The following is a 26,317-nucleotide window of genomic DNA, read 5'->3' on the forward strand; positions in this document are numbered from 1 at the left end:
TATTTTTTTTAATCTACAAACCAATACTTAGCAAATCTCCTTCACTACACATAAATATTGTTGTTTGCTATGCTGTTATATGTTTGATTATCATCATCATCAACAACATCATACTAGCATCTTCATGTAAGATAACAAGAACATGCAGAGTGCGTCAAGCAGGTTAGAGCAATAGCAAAAGAGAAGAGATGTTGAAGATCCCAAAAGAAAAAATAAAATAAGAGGAGCTCATAATATTAAGTTTTAGTTTGGCATCAGCCCCAAAGAAGCTATCCAGAAAAAAATGCATTATATACCCTACATGTAAAACGAAGAGAAAAATATTCCTCACTGAAGAAAACATATGTTGCATATAATCAGGACTAAAGCAAATCCAAGATGGCATGGTGACCAAGCAGTGTGAGAAGGTATATGGAATAAGAGTTCAAGATGACTTAAAGTATGAATATGTATTAATTTTTAACAATAACTGGTAAGACAGGAATGGAAGAACAATGGGAGATACACTATACAAGCAATTACATTAATAGACACACACGTACTCACATACACATTTGGACAAACACAAATATAAGACAAACAGAAATGCGTCTAAAAAGCAACTTTTCAACCATCAGGCACTCCTCATAAATCTGCGATAATCTAATAAAGACTAAAAGAGACTAGATGGAGCAATTGTTTCCTCCTACTAGAAGTTAGAAATAAGATGTGATTGTGACTCCATTCTAGAATATTAGCAGTTAACTCCTCCATAACAATAAAACAAGGTGGATATATCTGTTCAGAGAAAAATAGCACAAAGGGCTAAATCAACATGGGTTCAAACTAAATCTACTGAATCAATTAATAAATTTGACATTGCAACATATAAATTATATATATATATATATATATATATATATATATATATATATATAGTTGCTTTTCTACTAAAAGAATTCAAAGTGACTTACAATATAATGGATGATGAAAATGCAGTGGATATTTTTTCTGGGTTTTAGTAAAGCATTTCATACAATACTACACAATATCTTATGGTTAGAAGCCAACATAAGATGTCTTGGACAGTTAGTACAATCAAATGGATCAAAAACTGGCTATCTAACCGTATTAAGAGAGTAATCGTAACTGGCAGTCCATCTAGTTGGGGAGAGATTTCCAGTGGGATCCAGGGATCGCAATTCGGTCCCATTTTGTTTTATATCTTTATAAAAGATCTGGAAGACAAAGTAGAGAATACGCTAAATAAGTATTTTAGCTTCTACTAATAAGGGAACGGTGAGCAGAGCTAGTTCTAAAATGGTAGTTGTAAAATAACTCTAAATGTCTCTGAAATTAGATGCTAGGTTTTACAGACCATTATTTCTAAATTAACAGAGAGACAGAAGAGGATAACAGAACACAGGATGCTGAACAGAAGAAAACAGAAGGGGGCTTTGATAGTCATGTCTGTGTTCTCCTGCATAAGAATCTTTTAAAAAGCCAAAAGCATTGTCACATGGAAAGGCAGAAGAGGAAACAACATCTTACATGAAGGTAGACTACATGTTCTAAGTGCATAGAAAACTTGGGGAAAATAAAGAGTACAAGGAACAACATGACAGTCAACTCCAGGAGATTCAAAGCCAAAGGTAGAGGAATAAGTTCCATTAAAGCCAGGGTAGAGAAGTGCATTGAAATAGAGATATGACATTTCTATACATAAAAAAAATTGATCAGACAGAATAATCAATATAATAGTCTTGACACTATCTTTCCAGCTAAGTGTGCAATGTCAGCACTGAATAACTACACATTTAGAACACAACAGAAGGGGAATTCATGAAAAATCAATGGAGAAGGAGGTTTTCCATCTGAAGAAACTTGGATCAAAATTTTACGTGCAAGATACCACTGGACTTAACTGATCTATGATTGTGTGTTTTCTAGGTAAATGGCTAAATGAAATTTAGGTAAATGAAATTTCCATATGGTATCAGAACTGTATTAAGTGAAGAACTTGGATGCAGACTCAAATAAATACAAAGCTCAAGTACATTTAGTATGAATACCCATAAAGCAGGAGTTACTTGGTAAGAATAGGATGTGAATGTGAAACAGAGCACAGATTTTATAGCATACTAGATCCATGTTCAAACCTTATTATTCCATCCTCCATCCAGGGATACTAAGAATCTGGGAACAGCATCTTGGTCAGCATCAAGCGTTCACGTCAAAAGCCAAAATGTAGAATGGTGTTGTCACTAAGTAAGTCATGACTGATGACAGTCAATTACTAAGGCAGGAGCAATAGGGCAGAATCCAGTAGATTCTGCTTCTAAGCTTGGTAATCATGTAGGATTGAATGCTTACTCCCTCTTGTCAGAACCTTTAGGGACTAAAGTTGGTCACAAATATTGAAGAATGAAAATAGCTTGCAAGAAATTGTTGTCAGGAATCTGGGCACCAATTTAGATAAGATTTTGCAAAATGCTATCAAGACAAAACCCGGTAACTCCCATTTTTAAGAGCTCAGGAACATCCCTTAAAGTTACACAATCCTACCTCTCTTTCCTCCCCTCCCCTATTTGAACTGCTCTTCCCTCCCCTTTTGTCTATGCATCTTGATCATAGTTCATTTTAAACCAGAATTTGAAACGATGCATAGAAGTTTCAAACTCGGGCTAGCACTTGATTTAATGCAAACATAGTGCCAAGCATAGTTTGTGTTGAAAAGGGAAGTCATGGGGGAATTCAAGCCAGAGAGGGGAGAAGGTAAGAGAGCAAGAAAAGTTTCATCTGCACGTCACCATTTTCTTTCACATAGAGACGATTTTGAAAGGACAAAGGAAACCAGTTTTTTTTAATATGACTAGGCATAGAGTTTCTGAAGAAATGAGAAGGGTGGAACTTGGAACATCTAGGAACTTGAGGAACACTGAGACCTTAACTTTAACAAGAAATATAATATTAATTACAGAGTTATGACAGAATGAAGCAAGTGGTACTACATTCTAAAAGTTTCCAACAATTGTAGATTCTCTTGGTTAAGGCTTTAACAATAATACAACTTGTAGGGTAGCATTTAAAATTTATAATCCAGATTATTAGATGTACTATTTGCACAAGGCTATCTCAGAACCTATTTGGTTTGGGGAATTGTCGTATCTGAAATGGATAATCAAGTGTCCCGTAGTTCATTATATAATAGGGAACAACATCTGCACCTCTTCAATACCTATCCTCAGCCATCGCTCCAGTATTGGACAATCTTTCCCTATTCACCAGGGGAAAATATATTATTTGATGACTTCCTTTTCTATAAAGAATATATGGCCAACCTCACCCCCACACACCTCTAAAAATACCTTCCATTCCCTACCACCCTTTTCCTGTGTTGTTCTGCTTGTCTATCAAAACTATTTTTGCACAGTGTGTTTTACATGTTACAAATTCCTTTTATCAAACATCACCACACATGTTTAGACTTGGATAAAAACACTATAATAATCTTCTTTTGCCATGTGATACAGCAGAGGGATATGTGGTTGTACCTAAAATTTTGGTTCAGTGCTGGAGATCAATTTCTAAAGCCTTTCCTCAACCCCCAAATTTAGTAACATTTGCTAATGAAATTTGATTGTGCAGTGCATAGGTTCTCACATTTACTATGTATGCAAGCAGTCACCATATAACACCAACGAGAAAGATCTTCACTGGCTTTCAGTGAGTTTCTAGGCTCAATTCAACATGCTGATTCTTGGCCATTGAAAACCTGAACGCCTGGTACTTGGCTATCTATAGGTCCATCTTCTCAGGTTCAGCAGTTCAGATCTTCCTCAGAGGCTCTCCTCTGAGTACCACTGCCTTCTGCTCTTAGGCAGGTAGCTTCTGAAAAGAGCACCTTTTATGCGATGGCACTGAAAGTGTGCAATTATTGCCCCATTTGCTTGGCACACTCCATGTTCCCTTTTAGGTGCCAGGTGACGTCTATCCTGTTCCCTTTGCAGCCCTACCTTCTTTTTTGGTCATCATTGTTTACATCTCCTGTTTATATTTATTTAAGAATCTATTTTTATATATTTATTGTATTATATGTTTGTTGTATTTGAATTCCTTTAAAGCTATTTTGCAAAAGGCGGGGTATAAATATTTTAAATAAATAATTTAGATTAGCCACAATACAAAGGAGACATTTATGCAGGGAAAAGGGAACGAAGTGTGCAGGTGGAGTTCTCACTGTTGTTGCTCCTAGAAGTAATAGGGAAGACCACTACTCAGTTTTGAAAGCAACCATTCCCACAGGTTGTGGGAGCTGCAGCAGTGAAAATTCCTGCTTGTATGGTCCTTTTTACTTTATTTTATTACTAGCTGATATGCCTGGCGTTGCTTGTGTCCGTGAATAATGTTTATAACATTTATTTGATACATAATAAATTTCTATGCAACTTATTCATCTTTAGGTTGGTTGGTTTTTTTAGTTTGGTTGAGTTAGTAAATAGTTTTGTTAGAATAAATGGAAAATTGTGTTAATAAGAACTGTATTTTAAATTAGAGCTTTGTGATAAATCACATTTTTTGTTGTACCTGAAAAGCCTACACCTCCCATCATGCCTTGGCTGGAGCAGGGAGTTGTAGACATGAGCCTCGGTTTTTTATTAAACTCTTTAAAAATATTTTAAATCCAAAATTTAATGTTTTTAGATTTTTTCTGGTACATTGTACAGCCAGACCTATCAGCATGCCAAATTTCAAGTTTCTATCCAGCTTTGCTCGGGTCCCTTAAGATATATATGTCTGTGAGGTAATCATGTTAAAGTAGCAGGCTGGTGCTAGGCCTGTGAGTTAACCTCTAAACAAATTAAAATCATCCCCCCCCCCCAATCTCTTACCTTCATCACAACACTGGTAACTTTAAAACAAATTAAATTAGTTTCTTCTTCTCTCTCTCTGTCTCCCTCAATGCCTGGCCAGGGCCACCTTGAAGCTGTCATCATGATTTTCCTTGTCCCCACAGAAAACAAAACCTACAACTCCCAGCATGCCTTTTACCCAGAGCTGTGACCTCCTTCCCTTCTGCTCCCAATGAGGCAGTCAACCCAGGTGCTCTCTCTTCAGGCCCAGGTTGGCAAGCAAGCAACTTCCAGATGATGGTTCCCAAAGTCTAATAAATCTTCCCTCCCACCCAAGGCATGCTGGGTGTTGTCGGCATAAGCCTAGGTCCTGAATAATGTGTTATCTTTGAACTGTCTGAGGTGTGGTAGAAGACAACTGGAGAGCAGGTCATCTTAGTTGTGGTAATCTGCTTATGGATTTCTTTTTCCCAAGAAGGCTTTCCTAGTGACTGCATTAATGGCTTTTAAATGCCAAGTGATTTTTTTAAAAAAAAAATCCCCAAGGCCTTTTAACTTGATGAGATTCCCCCTCCCTGTTACAACTAAACCACACAACATTCCTAGAGAGATGCAAGAATTACTGTATAAATATGATTTTTATGTAAAAGCCTGACTTTACTATTGAAACAGAAGAGTGAATGGAGGAATGACTGACAGCTTAGGCTAGAATGGAATGGTGGGCGGAGTTAGTGGCAGTTGGGAAAAGTCAGTTAGTGGGGGCTGATGCTGCTCCCTGACACAGCATCGAGGAGTAGCATCGCCAAGGAGGGAGGTAAGCATCTGTCAGTGGACGTGCACAACTCCAGCCAAGTCCTGCTGGAACTGCCTCAGCCCACATTTCTCACCCATGAAGTGCTCCATCAGGAGCCTGTACTGAAGGGCTGGGACTGAGCTGGGCACTTGCCCCCTTCTTCAAGCCTGTTTCTGGGCATGTGCAGATTGCTTCCCTTTCCTCCTTCCCTCCCTCTTAAGGGTGAAGGCTGTGTGTGTGCTTCCCTCAGTTTCTGAGAAAACAGAGATATCAGGATGGGCTGCCTTTGAGCTTCTCCAGATTTCGGCCTCTCAAAGACACTCTGTTATGATTTTAAAACCACACATGGCAGGTGGGAGGAGGCACAGCAAATGGATGCAGCCCATTTATGTGAGTTGTTTCCTTTAATATGGAATTGGGTTGACTGACTTTAAGAATCATAATGGTCGCCAAAGGCCAGTAAGTCTAGCCTCCCATCCAAGGCATGCTGGGAGTTGTAGGCATAAGCCAAGTGGTCAAAGGAAAATTGGTATTTTGCCACCGGCTGCTGGAGTTTTACAGCTTACTCCCCCTATCTCCTGATTGCCATGCATCGAGGGTGAGGTGGACATCTGCACAGGAAACCGCCCAGAGAGCTTCGGCTATTGGGCGGTATAAAAATGTAATAAATAAATAAATAAATAAATAAAATAAATGCCTATGCAGGAAGTCCTCTACAAAAAGTAGGCTTCCATGGTAGCTGGCACCCATGCATCACATAGCCACTTCAATCATTAGTTTTTGCCTACAAAGCAATAACCATTTTTTTTATCAGGTCCTGGACTGTCTCTGGATGATTTTAATTGTTTTAGATATATGTTGTTGTGTTGTTGTGTGTACTATCTATTTTATGTCCTTACATGAATAGTTTTATACATTACATAATGTATTTTAATGATTTTTATTTTTTGTGAACTGCCCAGAGAGCTTCGGCAAAGAGGCAGCATAGAAATATAATAAATGAAATTAACTGAAATGAAGTGTTTAGGAAAACATTCTAATTATTTAGTTTGTTTCCATTTCACTGCCTTACCCCACTGTCTGGGATGCGGATACATACATCTGTTGAAAGCATCTGACATAAAAAAGCAAAGGCAGCAACAGCCTCTTCTCTGCTTACTCATTGGTTAAGAAAAGAGAGCAAGGTCCCATGATTCCCCGGAAAATTATTCACATCACAATAACTAAGGAAAAGGAAGAACTGTTATAAGGACCCATCCATTTAACAGCTGGAAAGCAGTGCCTCTAGAGGGTGCCCTTTCCAAAGAGAAATTGAATCATTCAGTAGCCCACTGGGACACTGCATTTTTCTCCCTATGCAGTATAATGCAGAAAGTACACTCTTGTTTACCTTCTCAAGCCAAGTCAAGCCAAACCTACTTTCCTCTAGAGTTTCTTTCTGCCAAAAATGATACTTGGACATTGCACAATTTCAGGACATTAATTAGGACAGGCTACTATTGTGCCTCTAGCACTTTCTCCCCTTGCTATTCAGTCTAGCCACCTTGTCAGGAGAAGGGCAGTCTTACTGGGAGTCTTGAAGATCACAGGGATTCACAGGGAGGCAAGAGTTCAGGTTCTCACCTCACTAACAAAATGATGGTTGATAGCATCCGTTCTGGGTAGTTTTTAGCTGGAGGGCACAGAAAGAGTTTGCTAGAGAGTGGCTGAAGACAGGAAGGCTACAGTGCTGAATGCTAGCAACATTTTTTGAGATTGGAAAAGATGAAACTCAATGTATTTTGTAATGAGGGTAGTTATAACTTATTCTGGTTCCTGGTTACAACACAAGTATATTATATATTCATATAATTTAAAGATAACAAGTCAGAAAAAATACGCCATAGTGTCTGCTAGAATATATGCAGTTCTGAACTCTCTATCATTGTTGACATTACAGAAATGAAATGTCAGATGTAAAGCTTAACTAAGGCTATAATCCTATGTATGTTTACTTCGGAGTCAGTCCCACTGGATTGATGGGGCTTACTCAGGCCAGATTGACGCCAAACAGGATATGACCCTTTGAAAAAGGTTTGAAAACTGTAAATGGAGTGTGTCCTGGGCCCTAATACTACTGATATAAACTGTTTTAAAGCAATAGTATAGATCCTGCCTCAGTGGTGTAGTGGTAAATTCTGAAGTGCAGGTACTCAGCGTGACAGTCTCCATAGCCATGACCCCAAGGAGAGTCTCAAAATGCAGGCATCTACATTGATTCAAACAAGTTCTTGCAGTTTTCAATTCCACCAGGAGCAGGTCTTTGCGAAAGCTGATGGGTCTTAATTACCCATTTGAGACCAGGCCACCCAAAGTACTTTACATTCTTAGGAACAATATATTGTTACTGGAAAATTCATTTCCCCCAAGCTCCTGAGAGGATTACAGGGAACAGGAAATGCTGGCTAGGGTGGCAGATGATGTCAGTTTCCCTGCTAATAAAAAAAGTGCTGGTGCTGCATCCCTGTGGGCCCTGGCTCCATTACACCACTGGATTTACTTCTGAGTATATATTCATAGGATTGCACTGTGTATTATTGAAAAAAGATCTTTAAAACTAATTAACTAACTTTGGGGCTTTTACTGAAAAAAATATTTATGCTGCACATCAGACTCCATATATATATATATATATATATATATATATATACACACACACACACACACACACACACACACACACATACAGCAGAATCCATAACTCAGTTAAACCGAAGCACTAGTGTTAGGACTGGCTTTTCTCCTATGAATTTCAACAGAATTAAACTGAGTTTAAGACTGCAACCCTAAGCAAGCTTACATGTCAGTAAACCACACTGAACTCAATGGGATTTACTCTTCTGAATAAACAAGGTTAGATTTGGGCTATCCTGAATATAAATGTTAAAATTAACATATTAACAGTATATTAGTTTATCCTATTTTATACTCAGTTTAGTTTATATAGCCCCTTTTGGTTCTGGTGCAGAGCTTCATCCATCTCTCTAGCACTTCAGATTTTAGCCATCATTTTGGATTTTCCTTTTGAGGAACAGTTGAAAGACCTGTCTACAAACCTCCAGCCTGACAGATGACAGTAAAACCAATAGAGAATATGCACATCTTGGCTAGGGTGACCATATGAAACGGACCATATGAAACGGAGGACAGGGCTCCAGTTGCATAGAAAAGGGAATTTCAGCAAGTGTCATTTGTATATATGGAAAACCTGATGAAATTCCCTCTTCATCACAACAGTTAAAGTACAGGAGCTATACTAGAGTGAACAGATTTAAAAATAAGATGTTGGAAGGGGAGGATAGTCATATTACATTGGAAAATAAAAATTCATGCTTGGCTTTCAAAACAGGGCCTTTCCAGATGATTACAAACTGCAGCTTGTTAAAAGTAAACCCTTTCTTTCTTTCTTTCTTTCTTTCTTTCTTTCTTTCTTTCTTTCTTTCTTAAATTTATATACCACCCCATAGCTGAAGCTCTCTGGGTGGTTTACAAAAGATGGACCCATAGTACTACATTTGTGCAGCAAAGAATTTCCATGATAAAACTCTGTTTGGAAGGAAGGAATTAACCAATGCTGCAACTGTAAGCTGCTATATGTATATTCTATTTCAATTTACCTTATTGACATCCATTCGTAATTTCTCATTGTTAGCACTGGCGGCTCTTTCTGCTGCTTTCTTCTGACGCTGTGGTCCCCTGCCAAAGAATATGTAGTTGACCAATGCATACTCCAGGAGAGCCATGAACACGAAGACAAAGCATCCCATCAGATACATGTCAATAGCTTTCACATAGGGAATTTTCGGTAGTGTTTCTCGGAGATGGGTGTTGATGGTTGTCATTGTGAGCACCGTTGTGATCCCTGGAGGGGAAAAAGCACCACAAATTCCAATTTAGCGTATACATTTTAAATAAGGATCACTATATGTCAGTAAAGTATTTGGAGTTTAATAATGTATTTACTGAGAAAGAGGAGAGAGAAGCGAAAAGAAGTATTGTCAATGAATTTCCTTACCATCTTTGCATTTCTTGGTTAGGGTAGGGGTGAGAATTTTTTGTAAATATTACTAATGATGCAAAACAAAACAAAACAAAACAAAAACACAGGAGAAAGCAATTCTCAGAAGTCCTTAAATTTATTAAGGAATTTCTTTTCTCATGGGCATTTTGCATTTTTCTCATGCAAAAACAGACTCTTTCGCTCTCTCATTATGAAATTTTGAAATGCACCATACCTTCATCAAATTAGGGCACAATCCTATCAGGATGCCTCCCAGCCTCCAAATATGGAGGCTGATGGGCATCCTATCCAGAGTTGGAGGACTGCAGAGGCAACTTTGCCTCCACACTCCTCTTGCTGTGTGGGGCGGCCGAAGGATTCTTTGTAAGCTGGCCTCTGTAGTCCCCTCCCTTCCCACAGAATTGCCTTCTTTCCCTACTACCTGAAGTCACTCAGAGAGGCAGCTGGCACAGTTCTTTCCATGCCGGCTGCGAGGGAGAAGGGCAGGGAGCTTGGATTCCTGGGTCCAAGGTCAGAGCACTGGCTCCAACCTTGGATCCAGGAATCTGAAAAATCCTATCATGCTGTCTAGGGCCCATAGGAGTGCACCCTCCTCTGGCACTTCTGAGAAACGTTTCTCCTCTGGTCATTTGTTGCTTTCAGTGCCTTTCCTTTGTGATTTTGGGTTTACTAATTATGAATGCAAACATCATGGAAGTCTTTCTACTTAGAGCTCCATCACACCAGGGGGAAACAAGCTCCCTTCAGTCGCTTCTCCGCCCGTCTTTTCGTTCTTCAGTTACTTCCTCTTTCAAAAGAGGATGTACACAATGAGAACGAGGTCCATTGAGTCCACTGTTCTAATGGTGCTGCTTCTCCTGCACATAGCAGGAGAGAGCAGCAATTCCATGTTTAAAAATACATTGGACTTTGTGGAGAGTTTTTTGTTGCGCAAGGAAGGCAAGAAGGGGTAGAAGGTGTGCAGGTGGCAGACAACATAATGTGGGACCTGAGCAAACTCTGTGAGTGCCCAGTAACGAGCGTACAATAAAACACTCGTCGGATGGAGCTCTTAGTGTAACTGTTCTAACTCCTAACAGGCAGGATCAAGGCTGCACCTTTTCTTCTTTTGTGCTGATGAGATACTCAAGATTCTCTTATGTCTTGTCTTCTGGATTGAATTCTTGGGAAATTCTTGCTTTGAGACCTTGGGACCTTGAATTGATAATACAGATAATACATTCAACCTGTTTCATGGCAATGTTTCTTCTTAAGACCTGTGAAAACTTAATGTTTCCCCCCACCCCAGGGCTTACTGCCATCTTCATCCTGTGGGGAAGAAGATGCGAGGGAGACTGGAGCAGGCAGGCACCATCGGAGCCTGCTTCAGTTGGACCCCCCCCCACAGGGCTAACATCTTCACCTTGTGGGGAAGAAGGAGCTGTTGGTTTGCCCCTCCATTGGTAGATGAGAGGACGGAGCAGGGCCTTCCCACCAGCCTAAGCAGTCTCCTTAATTTCTTTTTATTTTCTCCCTCTTCCCTCCATACACTTTTCCTTGTGTGTCATGTCTTTTTTTTTAGAATGTAAGCCTGAGGGTAGGGACTGTCTTCTTTATTGATACATTGTAAGCCGCTCCAAGAGCCTTTTGGCTGAGGTGCGGGATAAAAATACTCTAAATAAATAAATAAATAAATAAATAAAACTTAAGCAGGCTTATCTTTGATTTCCATGGATTTGTATCTTTAGTTGGAATGCAAGATGCAGGGCAAAAGCAAACACAAACAGGAATTTGATGGCTCACTAATGTAAACTCACCTCAGAAGAACAGCTGTATTAGTTTGTAGCAACAAATCAACAAACATTGTTGTATTTCCTTAATAGCTGACATATTGTGCCAGGAGATTGAAAAGGGTCTGTCTACACCCTCAGTTTTGTTTGAATGGCAACAGGAGAACTCACTTCACCCCCTGTTTTGTACACTTGTGCTAAGGGTGAAGCACATGAAAGCATATCCACAAACCTTAACAAGACAAGACTCTCCTGTTCTGCCCCTATTCAGTCCTGGGATGTAAATAACAACGGAGTTATAATTTCTGGTAAGTGGCATTCAAAGTACCATACAGAAGCACAGTAGCTTGTGAACGTTTCTGTCAGGGATAACAGTGTTTAATCTAGGAACCTTGGGAATCTAGCTCTGGCAACTAACTTAGATCCACCTTCCCCAACCTGCAGATGTGTTGGACTACTACACTCAGCATCCCCTAACCAGTGGGAGTTGCTGGGGATGCTGGGAGTTGTAGTCCAACATGTCGCAGGGCAGCAGGTTGGGGAAGGCTGCTGTAGATGGTATATGTTCTCAGGCTTTAGAACTATCTTTGGGCAGGGAACATCAGGGTGCAACATGAAGCCTAGTATAAATGCTAGGATTCTGCTTTTTGCTGGTCAACAAATGTAAATTGTGTTTGCTGCATTTCTAGCTCAGGCCACTGATCCCAGGGACCATGAGCTAGACAGCATACTGCAGCTCTGGATTTGGGGCTGTTGCTGTCACCCCTGGCGAGCCCTGAAAGTTTCAAGTCAGTCAAGCAACGGAATGTAGCTGAAGATGCTAGAACTTGTTACTCCAAGGTAACAACCCTGAGACAGCAATATAGCAGGTAACATTATCTGAGGTAACAATATCTGAATCCTGGAGGTGTAAACAAGCCCACTGGCAAAATAGAAGCATGGCTCCTCCTATGTTCTTAATTAAGCAGAAGATGCCTGACTCCTGATAAGTAGAGAGTCCTATTTCAACTTTACCTAATATTTACCTGTGGACAAAGACAATTAGTTCATATCAATCATTTTTACCTGAGGACAAAGGCCATTAGATCATCATGGGTTAGGAACATAGGTGGCTCCTTATAATGAATCAGACTGTTGATCCATCAAGCTCAGAATTGTCTATACTGACTGGTAGCGGTTCTCCAGTGTTCAGTCAGCCACAGGAGAAGCTGGGGTTTGAATCTAGGACATCTTGCATGCAAGAAGCATGTGCTCCACCACTGAGTCATAGCCCCTCCCTGTAGTTTAGTCAAGGAAATTGCATTACCAACAAGGCAAATAAATGTATTCTAATGTTTAGGCCAACTATAAGGCAATAAATGCCACTTAAGTGGTCAGGGCTAATATAAATTGCAATGGTTATACAGTTAGCTAATTCAGAGTTGTAATTGCTTAATTTTTAACTGAGTTATAATTATTCAAATGCTCAATCATAAATGCAACTTTAATGAGTAGTTGGCAACAATGCCAAATCCCAGCACAAAGCCTCACACTTAGCTCAGTTGAGCTGAAGCACTTGCATTTACGTAGATTTACAGTGCAATCCTCTATGCCTCTCCTCATATGTAAGTCCCATGGAGCTCAATGGGACTTGCTGGCCATAGCTAGATGGGGCTTTATCCCAGGGTGATACCCGGATCATCTCTGTATGTTCACATGATGCACAGGGGATCCTGGGATCAGGGAGGGATGATATCTTTGGATATGGTCCTACACTTTAGGCCCGCTTTTTCCATGGTCTTGGGATAATCCTGAGACCACAGAAAGTGTGGCCCACCATCACGGTTTGTCCTGGCTCCTCACGGTTACTCACAAGGAGCTGCGACTCGCGCATGGGGCGCAGAGCTCCTCAGGAGCTCTGCACCCATCGGTGGTGGGGTGGGGGGAGCGGGATTTTTTTTTTTTTAAAAAAAAACAGTTACCTTTTGCACATGAATGCTCATGTGCTACTTCCTCTTTAAAAACAAAAAGGCGGGTGCGACGTCCTCTCCCTCTGAGGTCGTCGCGCACCACGTGTAAACAGAGGGGGAGATCTTGCGATAAAAATATTGTGAGATCTTCACCCCTCTGTCACGCTAGACCGGTAGGTCTAGCTAAGGCCACTGTGTAGAGGACTGCAGCCTTAGTTACTTTAAATAACTTGAAACAAATTTACTAACAGAAAGTTTTCCATTGTTTCAAAATATGGTAGCAGCGATCAAAAATGTGTGCAGGTTACACATTCAATATAAGTGGAGCAAAATGCCTACCTAAAGCCACTCTTGCAGCTGAAGCATCATAATTAATCCAGAATGAAACCCAGGAAAGGATAGTGATCAGAATGGAAGGCATATAAGTTTGCAGAATGAAGTAGCCAATGTTTCTCTTAAGTTTAAAACTGAGAGACAGCCTTGGGTAGGAACCTAGAACAAAAAAATGAAAATTTCATCAAAGGCCATGATTGAATTCTGTAGGTCTGCAAACAATGTACAATATGGAGACTTCTGTTTGAATTCAATATACATGAGACAAAAATGAACCTTGTTCTTTTAAAAATGTAATTTTTAATCGTGTTTTTGTTCACTGCTCTGAAATCTTTGGATAGGGAGTGGTATATAAATATTGTAAATAAATAAACAAATAAAATGTAAAATCCCTTCTTAAACAAAACAAAACCCCAAATCACCAGTATCTCTTATCTGTGCCGAAACAAAATTTCAAAGGCCAATTGGCAATTTTGCTAACACACATTCATACATAAATACAACTAATACAATTAAATACAGCTTCCAAGATCATGATCTTTGCAAGTCTGACCAGACTAAAGCCCTTTTGAAACCAACAGGTTTCAAAATACTGTTGTTTTTATACTGTTTTTATGTTTTTTAAATTTGTGTATACTTTTAATGTTTATTATTTTTAATTGTTGTAAACCGCCCAGAGAGCTTCGGCTGTGGGGCGGTATATAAATGTAATAAATAAACAAACAAACAAACAAACAAACAAACAGGGTGGGCCTGGAACCTGGTTCACACTCTGATAGCTACAGAATTCTAATCACTTTGGGTAAGAAGAGTCATAGTTACGCTGTACCTGCCATCTGATTGGTTGATTATAACAAGCCCTCATTTGGGGTATTTACGAGAAGATTGTGTACTTTCATCATGATGGCCCTGACAATCACCCTAGGGTGCATGAGAGTACCAATAGCCCATGTGGAATCATATGAAAGAAAGAAGGGAGAAGACCAGGGTGGGTAAAAAAAAAATGAAAAAGGATGAGAAGTAAAAACACAGAAACTGTGGAATATTTAAAACTTTTTTGATTCTGAGTCCCACTCAATTCTCCAATGCAAGGTGTCTAGTTCTAATCATTCTACTTGAAAGGCACTGGCCACTGCTACCTGAGAAAAAGCCAACTGGGACAGCCGCACAAATTTGTGACACATAAAAATAATAATTGTGGCCAGACGTGATTGGCAGTCTGGAAGGCTGTTTCCCCACTGTCGGTTAGATGAAGTAATCTCTTGTAATGTTAAGGATTGCTTGTTTGTTGAAAGCAAAGAAAAATAAACAGCCCCATTGAACTAGGATTAGAAGTGTGTGTAGCAGAAGAGGGGCAGCTAATTATCATCCCACAGGGTACCATTAGGCAGTATCAAATGGAACTGTGTATGTTTCAATAATGTAAGTGGGTGTATAAAGTTGATTGCTTTTCTGCTTAGCTTTGAGAGTGCAGTTACTGCAGAGGGCAGAACATAGTTTACTAGCTTAGGGTGACTACCCATGAGCTATTGTTACCATTTTAAATGGTGCTGCATCAGTCAGATACAAAGAGGTTTACTATTTATGCAACACATCCTATGCATGTTTATTCAGAAGTAAGTCCCACTGTGCTCAGTGGGGCTAATTCTTAAATAAATGCACATAGGATTGCAGCCTTAGTATACTTACCACTGTATACTTATGCTAATACAATTTTAACCATGTAATATCCCAAATGGTTTACAGGAAGCTTTTCAGTAGACAGACTGAAGTGCTCCCCTTTGTAGCACCCCTTCACAAACCTGTTGAGAAAACAACTTTCTTGGTGATAAGTTTGTAATCTACAATGGAGAATTGTGGCAGTTCAATCTTTGTCACTCCTGTAACTGCATTATCATCCCCACGCCAGTAAAATTCAATATCATCTGTTGTGTAGCCATCTGTTAAAAAAAAAGGAGCAAAACTTTAGGACATGGTACACTTATAGAATCACATCGGTTGCAAAAGCAATCCAGTCATTTTACATTAAATAAAAATGAATCTAGTTTACAGAGCATTTCTTCTCCCCTGTGCACTTCAAATAGACTTGGTTTAGTCTGGGGCAAATGTCAAATAGAAGGCATATGAATCTGAACCAGGTTTGTGAGAACAAGGGAAAGTGCAGAACCAAAGATGTAGAAATCCCTGCCCTGGGAGAGTGGTCTAGTCCCTCACTGGCCTGGTTCAGACAACATGTTAAACTATGCTGCTTAACCACAAAATGGTTAAGGGAATGCGTTCCCTTAACCATGCTGTGGTTAAGCAGCATGGTTTAACATGTGTCTGAACCAGGCCATTGTTAAGTCTTCTGTTCCTCCTTGAAGTAGGGTGGCCAAGTGTCTTACTTTACAGAGGACAGTCCTCGACTTGAAGGCCTCTCTGAAGACAGTCCTCTATTTGAAACTGTCTTCTGTTTCCAGAGCTGTCCAGTAAAATGGTACTTCAATGAGGCTTCCATTGTGCCATCACCTTGCTTTACTCATGCAATTTTACAGAGGTCCAGCTGCCACTGTTTTCCATTTGTAACCCTCCCATGTTGTTTTCCCAGTGCTTCTTCAATCTTTTTTCTCACCAGAAAAAAAAAAAACCTGTTAAGGAGAGAAAGATGGAATACCTCCACATTGCCATTTGGTTGTTAGCACTAGAAGCACTCAGTCTGGAAGCATCTCCAGTATGGTTTAAGGATAAAGAAACATAAGAAGGGACAGCAGGTGCATGGGGGTTGCCCATCAACAATTATCAGTTTGTGTATGTGTGAATGTATAATTAGCGTGGGTATGCAAATCTTTTGCTCTCATCTTTGGTGATGCATTCTTTCTTTTGGGTAATGTGTTCGTGACCACCCTATTTTGAAGACATTTCTATTTTGCCCTGCATTTGGCCTACCCTCTGTTTGATTTTCTTTCTCTACCTGGTATAGAGATTTTAATTGACTGCTGTCTCTTTTGTGGTGTTTTTAATTGTTATATTTATTTATTTTATTAAACATATCAACATAACTGCATTTAATAGTCTATCTAGGGGTGAAAGGGTAGATTAAGCAAAGATAATATTTGCTAGTTTACAGCCTATACTGATCACCTAAGTTAAATGTTCACAGATTCAGTTTTTGGATATTTTTACTTATTAGATGAGTCAAGAAGCACTGCATAAGACATACTTAACATAGATGAAATACAGAATTCTATTTGAAAATGTTTATTTAATATTTGTGCTCCTCATACATCCAGACTATGAAATTAAAGACAATGTTTGAGGACTCAGGGATAAAGAAGAAAAATCTACTGCCATCCTTATCTTGACAAGTGCAGGAAGAGCAAGTCTTGTTAGCAAGTTCCATTTCGGAAAGTAGGCTAAAGTTGCCATATTGCTCAGTTGGCTGTATTTCACCCAGATTCTAACCATACCACCTGGCTAGGCCATACCATTGGCTGGCTAGGATTGCAAGCATTTATTTATTTATTCATTTTATTTTTAACAGCAAGTCTCTAGCCCTTGTACAAGCAGAGATATGAGGCAAAGTATGCAAGGCACTATTTTGCCCAATAGTTTCATGAAAAAACAGGTCCAGTAATTTTAGGAAATGAGTGAAGCTCATAGGCCAAAAGAGAGAGGCTAAAGTGACACACCCAATGTTTTGAGAAATAACTTCCTGTGTGTCTTCCAGTGTGGAAAAGTGATTGCTGTTGCCCAGAATTTTAGTGTAGCTCTTGATTGGGCATTAGTATGTCCATCCAAAAACAAAAGACAGAATTTTGTTTTCTTTTTAACTCAGGACTTATTTCATGCAAGCGATTTATGCCTCTGCTTCAAAGTGAATAGGATTTCACTGTAAATCAGTTTCACTGATTCTCCCATCCCTACCTCTATGTCCCCTCAGCTAAAACACTGGTCCATGTCATACTCATCTCTTGCCTAGACTATTCGTCTACTATTTGGTTTCCCATTGCCTCATGTTGATCCCGTTAAGTCTCTCTAGCACTCCACCATTCATCTTTCTCTTCACTCTGATCACATGACACCTTAAATCTCTTCACTCTCCACTTCTGGATCTAATAACTCGTCTCCCTTATCTTCAAAGCCCTCTGTGGTCTTGCCTCCTCTTCCCCGTTATCCATCTGCTCTTATATCTCAATACATCTCTGCCTGTGGCCTTTGCTCCTTCAACTCTATCACACTCCACCATCCAAAGGCCTCCTGGTTCCACCAAAGATTCCAGTTGTTCTCCCTTGCTTCCCTAAATGCTTGAAATACCCTTCCAAAATGCCTGCATCCCTTGCTTCATTCAAATCGCTCCTCAAAGTTCACCTTTCCCAGAAAGTCTTTGGCAGAATTGCAGAGTTTCCATGTCTTGCTGTAAATCAGCCGGAAACTAAGGCCAGAACTACATCAAGCAGGATAGAGCACTAAGAAAGTGGTATATAAGAGGCAGGAGCCACACCAAGCAGGATATAGCGCTATGAAAGCAGTATGAAAGCGGTACAAGGTATGTGTCAATGGGCCCCAACAGTTGTCAATGCACTTCAATACCACTATAAAGCAGTAGTATGGCTCCTGCCTTTTATATACCACTTTCATAACACTTTCATAGTGGAATATCCTGCTTGTTGTAGATCTGGCCTAAGATGAAACTTAGGGCCCATCTACACCAAGCAGGATATTCCACTATGGAAGCGGTATATAAAAGGCAGGAGCCACACTACGGCTTTATAGCGGTATTGAAGTGCACTGACAACTGTTGGGACCCATTGATACACACTATATACTGCTTTCATACTGCTATATGCTGCTTGGTGTGGCTCCTGCCTTTTATATACTGCTTTCATAGTAGAATATCCTGCTTGGTGTAGATGAGCCCTTAGTTACATATAGGTTTCCTGTTTATTCCTGTGCAATAAAATGCACATCTGATGGAACTCTTAAGTCAGCTATGATGAAAAGACTTAGAGCTAAAACTACTTTTTCAAACAAATGTTATTTTCCCATCAAATGCTTTGGAGGAATGTCATGGAGCAATCATAGAAAGTGCGAAAGATTTATGACAGGTCTGTTGGGCTGTAAATGAGACATCTCCTCTCGTTTCTCTGACAACATAAGGCTGTGCTTGCTTTTCAATCCACTCTTTCCAAAAAATAGTATGTGTGCCAAACAAACCTTTCTTTAGGCCTCACCATTGCTGGATATGTGATTACTAGGAATACAGCTCAAGCTCAAAAAACAACCTGAACTGCCTGTCACCATTACTAAATTCCATTGTCCTGCAGAGTAAAAGTGCCTGAATGGAAAATGGATATAGCTTGGTCATTATACCACCAAAAATAGTGAAATAAAATGTAGGAAATGGCAGGTGACAATTGAGAAAATCTCAAAGGCTTTGCAAGAATATCAGCTATATCCCTTGATAGATAGATTTAGATCCCTCTTATCTGATACATGAATTCTATAGTATTCACACCCAATGGGATGCTATTTAGATAAAAATATAGAATTTAAATTATTTACACTCAAATGCAATTTATGTTCCCGCACAATTCAACAAACACACTTAGGAAATAATCACAGGCACATTGATTTCTCAGTACAAGACATGGCTCTTCAGATCTACATTAAGCAAGTAAACAAAGTGGCTAAAAACAGAGCCTCCTCTTTACTTTCTGTTTGAATAGCTATTTAGCAGCTGTTCTGAGCCATTTAATGGCTTTTAATTCTCCCCTCATTGCTACTACTGACTTAATTCTACACTGAAGCTTGAGAAAGATTCCATACTTCATCAATGTATGCTTCCTCTTTCTTGAGCAGCTGTTATGCTCTCTAGAAACATTTTTTAAATTTCCTCCTCACATACTGATTTAAACCCCCCACCCCCAAAGCATGCAATAAAGAGCTTAATTCAGAGGGACAAATGATGATGTCCCTGAACTTCCACCTTTCCCCCCTGTTGCGTTCAACATACATTCTTTGTTCTTGCTGGCAAAAACAGTCACCAAACACATTGTTTCCTACAGAGTTAACCATATGATTATTCCTAAAGGGGAGCTAGAAGCACTGCTTATGTCCTGATCCTTTCATTTTATTCCCATCAAAGGTGAGCATAGCTAGCATCTCTAATATTTCTAGGTTTCTCTTTTAAAAAAACACTCATGTTTTACACAATTACATGAGCATTTTGACTTTGTAAAGGCATCAGTGCGTATACAAAAACAACCCTCAGGTCTGCAATCCTATGTATATTTAAACGGAAGCTAGCTCCACTGACACTGCTGAAAGCTGCTTTAATCTGAAGAACTTTCTGGATGAATTTTTAAAATTGAGTTGGAAATTCAGACTTCAATGCCCTTTACTGTGCCATACATGCACACAGTCACAGCAGTTTTCTTAATGCACCAATTCTTTGCTCTCTATAAAGCACTGGGAGAACCCACAGAGTTCTGGATATGAATGATTACTTGACACACCATTCCCAAAATTTCCATCAGAACAAAATTCAGTGAATGAATCATTCATTTCTTAAGGATTAACTGGATCATTATATTTAATCCTTCCTTAAACTGGTGGACATGTGTTCTGCTTGACTGTAACATTTCCACGGGATTTATGTCACGTTCTGTTTACTTGCTTCTTAAAGGATTGGATAATCTAACACGTGCAGTAGAAAGTCAACTCTGTTGCATTTTAAGATCCATACCCTGATTTTTCTGTATTCCTGCTAATATACCAATATATGCTGACTCAATGTAGTTGCTGAGAGAAGTAAGCAGACACCATCAACAGTTGATGCCAATTACTAAATGGCATCAAGCTACAGATCATTTGTGGGTATCTGCCATCTCTAGTGTGACCAATCTGTAAGAAGGACCTTGCTAATCCAGCATTACCAAATCCCAGTTATCTTGTACGATTTCTTCATCAGACCTCTGATTCTTCCCATTTCCTCATTCTGAGAAGTGTGGGGATCCCAAGCTCTAATATATCTTCTGAAAAGCATCTACAAAGCATTATCAAGAATGATCTTGCTGAAAGATTTGTCTCTCATGGCAGCACCTACGGTCACAAGGATATGGAACTAAGGGTACAATCCTGGTCCCTGGAGAGTTTGCCATAGGAAGATCTCTATTCCATGCAAGAACACATGGCAGGGACTGTCATGGACACTGGTGTACATGACTTACTATAGCAGTGTTTAATTATTTTGGGAAAATGTCATTCGTCTAGTTCACTGTTAAAGGAGGAAAGAAAATTTACAAACACTTGTAACCAAAAAAATAAATAAAAAATGGTCAAAACACGAGAAGTGTAGATTCCATATTATACATACATACACAGAAAATGTTTAATTTTTATATCCAGAAGATGCTTGTGGCATTTTATACACACTATGAGTTCATGTAGCATAGTTTAAAAATAGAAAAAAATCAGCATCATGCCACTGTAGCCTTCTCAGTAAAAACTGAAGAGAATGCAATTTATTGCAGTCAAGGATTCAACACATTCTTATTTGCTTCTATTGTAATTGGTCATTATACCTGCAAGTTGGCTGACGAAGCTATTCTGTGTGGGTTTATAATTTCCCCCCACTTGCACATCTGGACACAATAATTCATTCTTCTGCACAATACTAATCACTATCCAAGGTAACACATGCTGTGTCAGAAGTCTCAAAGAAAATATGCATAATCTCCACGACCTGGGTTGACCCAGGAGAATTTGAGAGCTGTACAGCACTCCACAAAATACCATTTTCAAATCCCCATTTCATCATTATCAGTACACCATCTCTTGGCATAGCACAGTGACTAAAATGTGTAGTCCCTTGTCCAAATGCCTACCCATAATGGTGGTTTTAGGCAAACCACTAATCTATCACTTCAGCCTCTTCATCTCATCTCAATATGGAGACAATAATCCTGGCTTCCTTCATATGTCATGAAGAACTTCTGAGTTAACGTAGTTGAAGTGCTTTGAACTGTATAAAAGTTAAGTCTTATCATTCATCATATCCTCCAAAGGGTCTTCCTCATTTACTTTTTCGATGGCAAATGCAATACAGTTTAGGAGTGTAGCAATTTCTGTACAATTGAATGAATTTCTTTGTATGGGAAGTTGAATACCATGTACAACTCTAAATTATGTCAGGCAGAATTAACACAGATGACTTGAGACCCCATATGAAGATAAACAAGAATGAGGTTTTTTTTCAAATACAGGTAAAAACTGGATAATTATAAAAGGGTTAAACATATTGAAAAGGATGCTGGCAAGCATTGCTCCTTGGATTATCTAGTGCTCTGGAACAAAAAGATTTGATGCTTGTACATTACATATTTGACTAAAAGGTTTACCCCAAAATTAACTGCTACTCTGTTTTCCAATCCCTACTCCAAATCAGATGATAGAAGACATTGTGAACACAGAAATGGCCAAGCAAAGGCACTTAGTTTTCCTTATGAAATTTCATCAAGTGCTATTTTACTCAGTAGAACTTGGACTCCTTCCATATGTAAAAGGCTTATAGTCTCTGCAGCCCCCCCCCTTTTAAATGACTTTTGTTCTGAAGAAAATTGAAATCCAGCTGCCCCTCAAACAAAACAAAACCTCTTTCTGGCAGAGAAAAAAAGGCTTAATTTATAAAGCAAGGTAGTTATAAACAGTCCAATGCTAACTCTTGGCACAGAAAAGACATAGCAAAGAGCAAAATAAATACATAAATAAATAATCCATGTTCCTGGATGTAACAGAAAACCCTAAACTATCATTCTAGTTTTCAGTGCAGCATAAACCGATTAATGAAACGTAACCAATGAAATGAGGCTCAACAATACCTATAACTCAATTTGTGCACAAGCACACCAATATGTAATATCAATGCCCTCACTGCTTTCAACTGCTCAGCAGGCTAATGTTGCGGTGAATTAGAACAATGAACAGAACAAGTGAATAACATCTGGCAACACTAATAATGCTGGCAGTGAAATAGCATTTGTTTTCCACTATGCTTAATTATTCCATAGATATACGAGCTGCAAGGAGGGAAGCATAATGACCACAGTCCAGAGTCATGCTCAAACGGAGGGGTTTAGGGTGACCATATGAAAAGGAGGACAGGGCTCCTGTATCTTTAACAGTTGCATAGAAAAGGGAATTTCAGCTGGTGTCATTTGTATGCATGTCACACCAGGTGAAATTTCCTCTTCATCACAACAGTTAAAGCTGCAGGAGTTATACTGCAGCTATACTGTGACCAGATTTAAAAGAGGGCAGGGCACCTGCAGCTTTAACTGTTGTGATGAAGAGGAAATTTCACCAGGTTCTCCATATATACAAATGACACCTGCTGAAATTCCTTCTTCAATACAACTGTTAAAGATACAGGAGCCCTGTCCTCCTTTTCATATGGTCACCCTACTTCACCCTTCCTTTGTTGAAAGGGAAATGCACTGTGTGCTTACAGGAATTTGTCACTCTGTTCACCAAGCAATGAATTGTTATACCTTTGAGCTTGGTACGGTTCCACACGTTCCCAACTAGGATGCTTTAAAAGCTGGTCCTCGCATCATAAGAACATAAGAAGAGCCATGCTGGATCAGACCAAAGTTCCATCCATTTTTCTTTGCTCCCAGGCATTTAACAGCAAAGTTGTTAACTGTCTTTGGCCTGGCTGAGAGTTTAAGAACTATTTTACATGCTAGCTGTTTTTATGTTTTTATGGTTTTAAATTTTGTATATTGATTTTTAATGTCCAGTTTTTTAATCTTTGTAAACCACCCAGACAGCCTTGGCTATGGGGTGGTATATAAATGCAATAAATAAATAAATAAATAAATAAATAAATAAATAAATAAATGAATAAATAAGTAGTCCAGTGTTCTGTTCATGCAGTGGCCCACCAAATGCCCATGGGAAACCCACAAGCAGGACAGGAGTGTAACAGCAGTCTTCGCTATGTTCCCCAGCTACATTTCCAAACTCCACTGACATCAAGGAGGATAATACACTTATAAGCACTTCCAAGTATGCAGCCTTAATTACTATCCAAGTTGTGTATACTGTGTTTAAAGTTTATGCAAATTTACACACTAATCTTCTCACAATTCTTTCCTTGCTTCTGACATTCCATTTTGGCTTGCCTTTCCTGGTATAATGCATTGCAGTAATCCAGGTGAGAGGTTATCAGAGCATGGATAATTTTAGCCAGATAAGGACATAGTTGGTATATCAGCCTAGGCTGATAAGAGGTGCTCCATGCCACTGAGTCCACCGGTGCCTCTAGTGACAATTCTGGATCCAAGAACACTCCAAAACTATGAACCTGATCCTTTAGGGGAGTGCAACCGCTTCCAGACAGGTTTAACATCACTTAGCAGAGCAGACGAACCACCTGTTGTACGGTTTCTCTAGTTACATGATGGAAAGGGCACAAGGATTTCCTCCCTTGTGTAGACAAAGTAGTTTTCAATACATATATTCCTGCTCTTTCACAGCTCCTCAAAGTCTCAGCATGACAACAGATAATGTGGCAACATCTACTCTAGAGCCTGTGTGACACCAACCATTAATGACCTGCATTTTGCAAGCAGATTCTTAACCCCCTTAGGTCAACTGCTTATCCAAGTTCTCTCAGTTGTAGCATCTTAATTATGTCAATATGCAAATTAAGTGTTGTATAATCTTGCCTCCTGGGCTAGAAATGGAGGATATCTACATGCAAATAAGCCAGTAATAATATCTTAATATCTTTACATAAATAAAAGGAAGCTGGCTCAAAGCAAAAGATGACAGACTACATTTTTATGCAAAGAACACCAATAGCTCATTTATTCCACAGCATATGAGCATCTTATCAATGGAAAAAATGTAGTCATAATAGAACAGTAAAATAAAGAATATGGGAGGTCTTCAGATTCATTCATTCATTTATTCCTTTCTTTATTGTATTATTACATTTATAGCCTGCGTTCTTTTCTCACTTGCAAGGAACCTAATACAGCTTACATGATCCTCCTCTTCCTCCTCTTCATTTTGTCCTCAAAACAATCCTGTGAGGTAGGTTAGGCTGAAAGTCAGTGACTGGCCAAAAGTCACCCTTAGAGCTTCATGGCTGAGTAGGGACTTGAACCTGGATCTCCCTAGTCCCAATCCAATGCTCAAACCACTATACCACCATGGCTCTTGATTACGCCACTACTTGTGGAATAATAGGTCCTGATCTAAAGATTCCTGAGACCAGTAGAAACATGATCATGTACTGCTTAAGCTCAGGACAAGAGTGTCTGGGTGAGTGCGTAGTTGAGTAAGTGTTTTTAGCTGAGTATAGTCTGGGGATTATCCATATCCATGAGGAAATCTAGTGTACAAGGTCGAGGTCTTTCTTTCTCCTTTGCTCTCCTGGATCAAAACATGTAGTTTAAATCAAACAATGTGGCATGTAGGGGATTATTCCTTGATTACTGTAAAGTAATCAAACTTTACAGTCCAACATCAGGTTCCAATTAGAAACTTCATTAAGGAGAAGAATCACGCAGGTAGCACTGAAAATAAATAAATAAATAAATAAATAAATAAATAAATAAATAAATAAAATCTCTCTAGGTAAATAAACTTACACTAGGCAAATTTACAGGATTGGATCCAGATTTAGTCATGCCTAGAGAAGACCTATTGAAACCAATGGGACTTTAGTCATGACTATCTCAAGTTCCATTGTTTTCAGTGGGTCTAGCTCTAAGTATAACTAGATCTGGATGAAATCCGCAGAGAACTAGCAAACTTACTTGCAAATGTAAGGGTCCTCCCAATGGTTCAATGGAAGACAAAATCCTGGGCCAAAGGGGTTTCATTTTATCCCTGGGGTCATGGAGGGGGAATGAGAGTGGGAACAAAAGGATCAACCAACCAGGCTTAAGTAAAACTACTTGATTAGGGCTTTCATACTTTTGGTAGCATGGCCAGCTATCACATAGGCAGGAGGCTCCTGAGACTGACAGCTCCATCGCACCAGCATTTTATCGCACTCTCCTTATGCCTGATTTGTGGTTTTGTAATGTGGTACTCACATGACGTCGTCACTGTCCTGCACTCAACTTGCCTCTTCCCCTCCACTTTTCCATCTTATTTTGGAGTGGGGGAAAGGCTCGTTTATTTTCTCCATGCGTATACTTAAAAGATACTTAAATACTTTAAAGAAATAATACTTACATATAAATATTTAAAGGAAATACTTAAAAGAATATAAATACTTAAACATATAAAAAGAATATAAATACTTAAAAAAATAACAGTAAAGGACCATTAAAGATTCCACATCAGGATTTCCCCCTACTCCAACCCCTTGAAGCTCAGAACTCTGAGACTGATCAAAACCTCCACCAAGGTCACAAATAAATAAATAAATAAATAAAATGAGGATATTAACTTTATTTATATGAGCAGAGACTCATCTAGTTATAAAAACATACCCAGTCAATTCCATGTTTTCGCAGTATATAGAACTACCAAATCATGGCAATGTATAAGAACATGTGTTCCCCTCCCTGTTCTTTTGGCTA

The 26,317-nt window shown here is 39.2% G+C and overlaps 1 protein-coding gene across 8 annotated transcripts in view; it reads right to left on the reverse strand.

Annotated features, from left to right (window-relative positions):
• The window catches only part of GABRB2 (gamma-aminobutyric acid type A receptor subunit beta2), a 133,770-nt gene that overhangs the window by 11,125 nt on the left and 96,328 nt on the right, over nt 1–26,317 (reverse strand). For 6 of the 8 annotated variants that reach the window (XM_063120542.1, XM_063120543.1, XM_063120538.1 and 3 more), the window contains 4 exons: nt 15,539–15,676; nt 13,743–13,895; nt 9,282–9,526; nt 1,107–1,217 (listed from right to left, as the gene is read on the reverse strand). In XM_063120542.1, coding sequence (XP_062976612.1) covers nt 1,107–1,217; nt 9,282–9,526; nt 13,743–13,895; nt 15,539–15,676 — 647 coding nt within the window. The remainder of the gene's footprint in view (nt 1–1,106; nt 1,218–9,281; nt 9,527–13,742; nt 13,896–15,538; nt 15,677–26,317) is intronic. The other 2 variants (XM_063120544.1, XM_063120545.1) reach the window with 1 other exon arrangement.

The sequence above is a fragment of the Elgaria multicarinata genome, chromosome 3 (genome assembly GCF_023053635.1).
Source record: "Elgaria multicarinata webbii isolate HBS135686 ecotype San Diego chromosome 3, rElgMul1.1.pri, whole genome shotgun sequence".
NCBI classification, from domain to species: domain Eukaryota; kingdom Metazoa; phylum Chordata; class Lepidosauria; order Squamata; family Anguidae; genus Elgaria; species Elgaria multicarinata.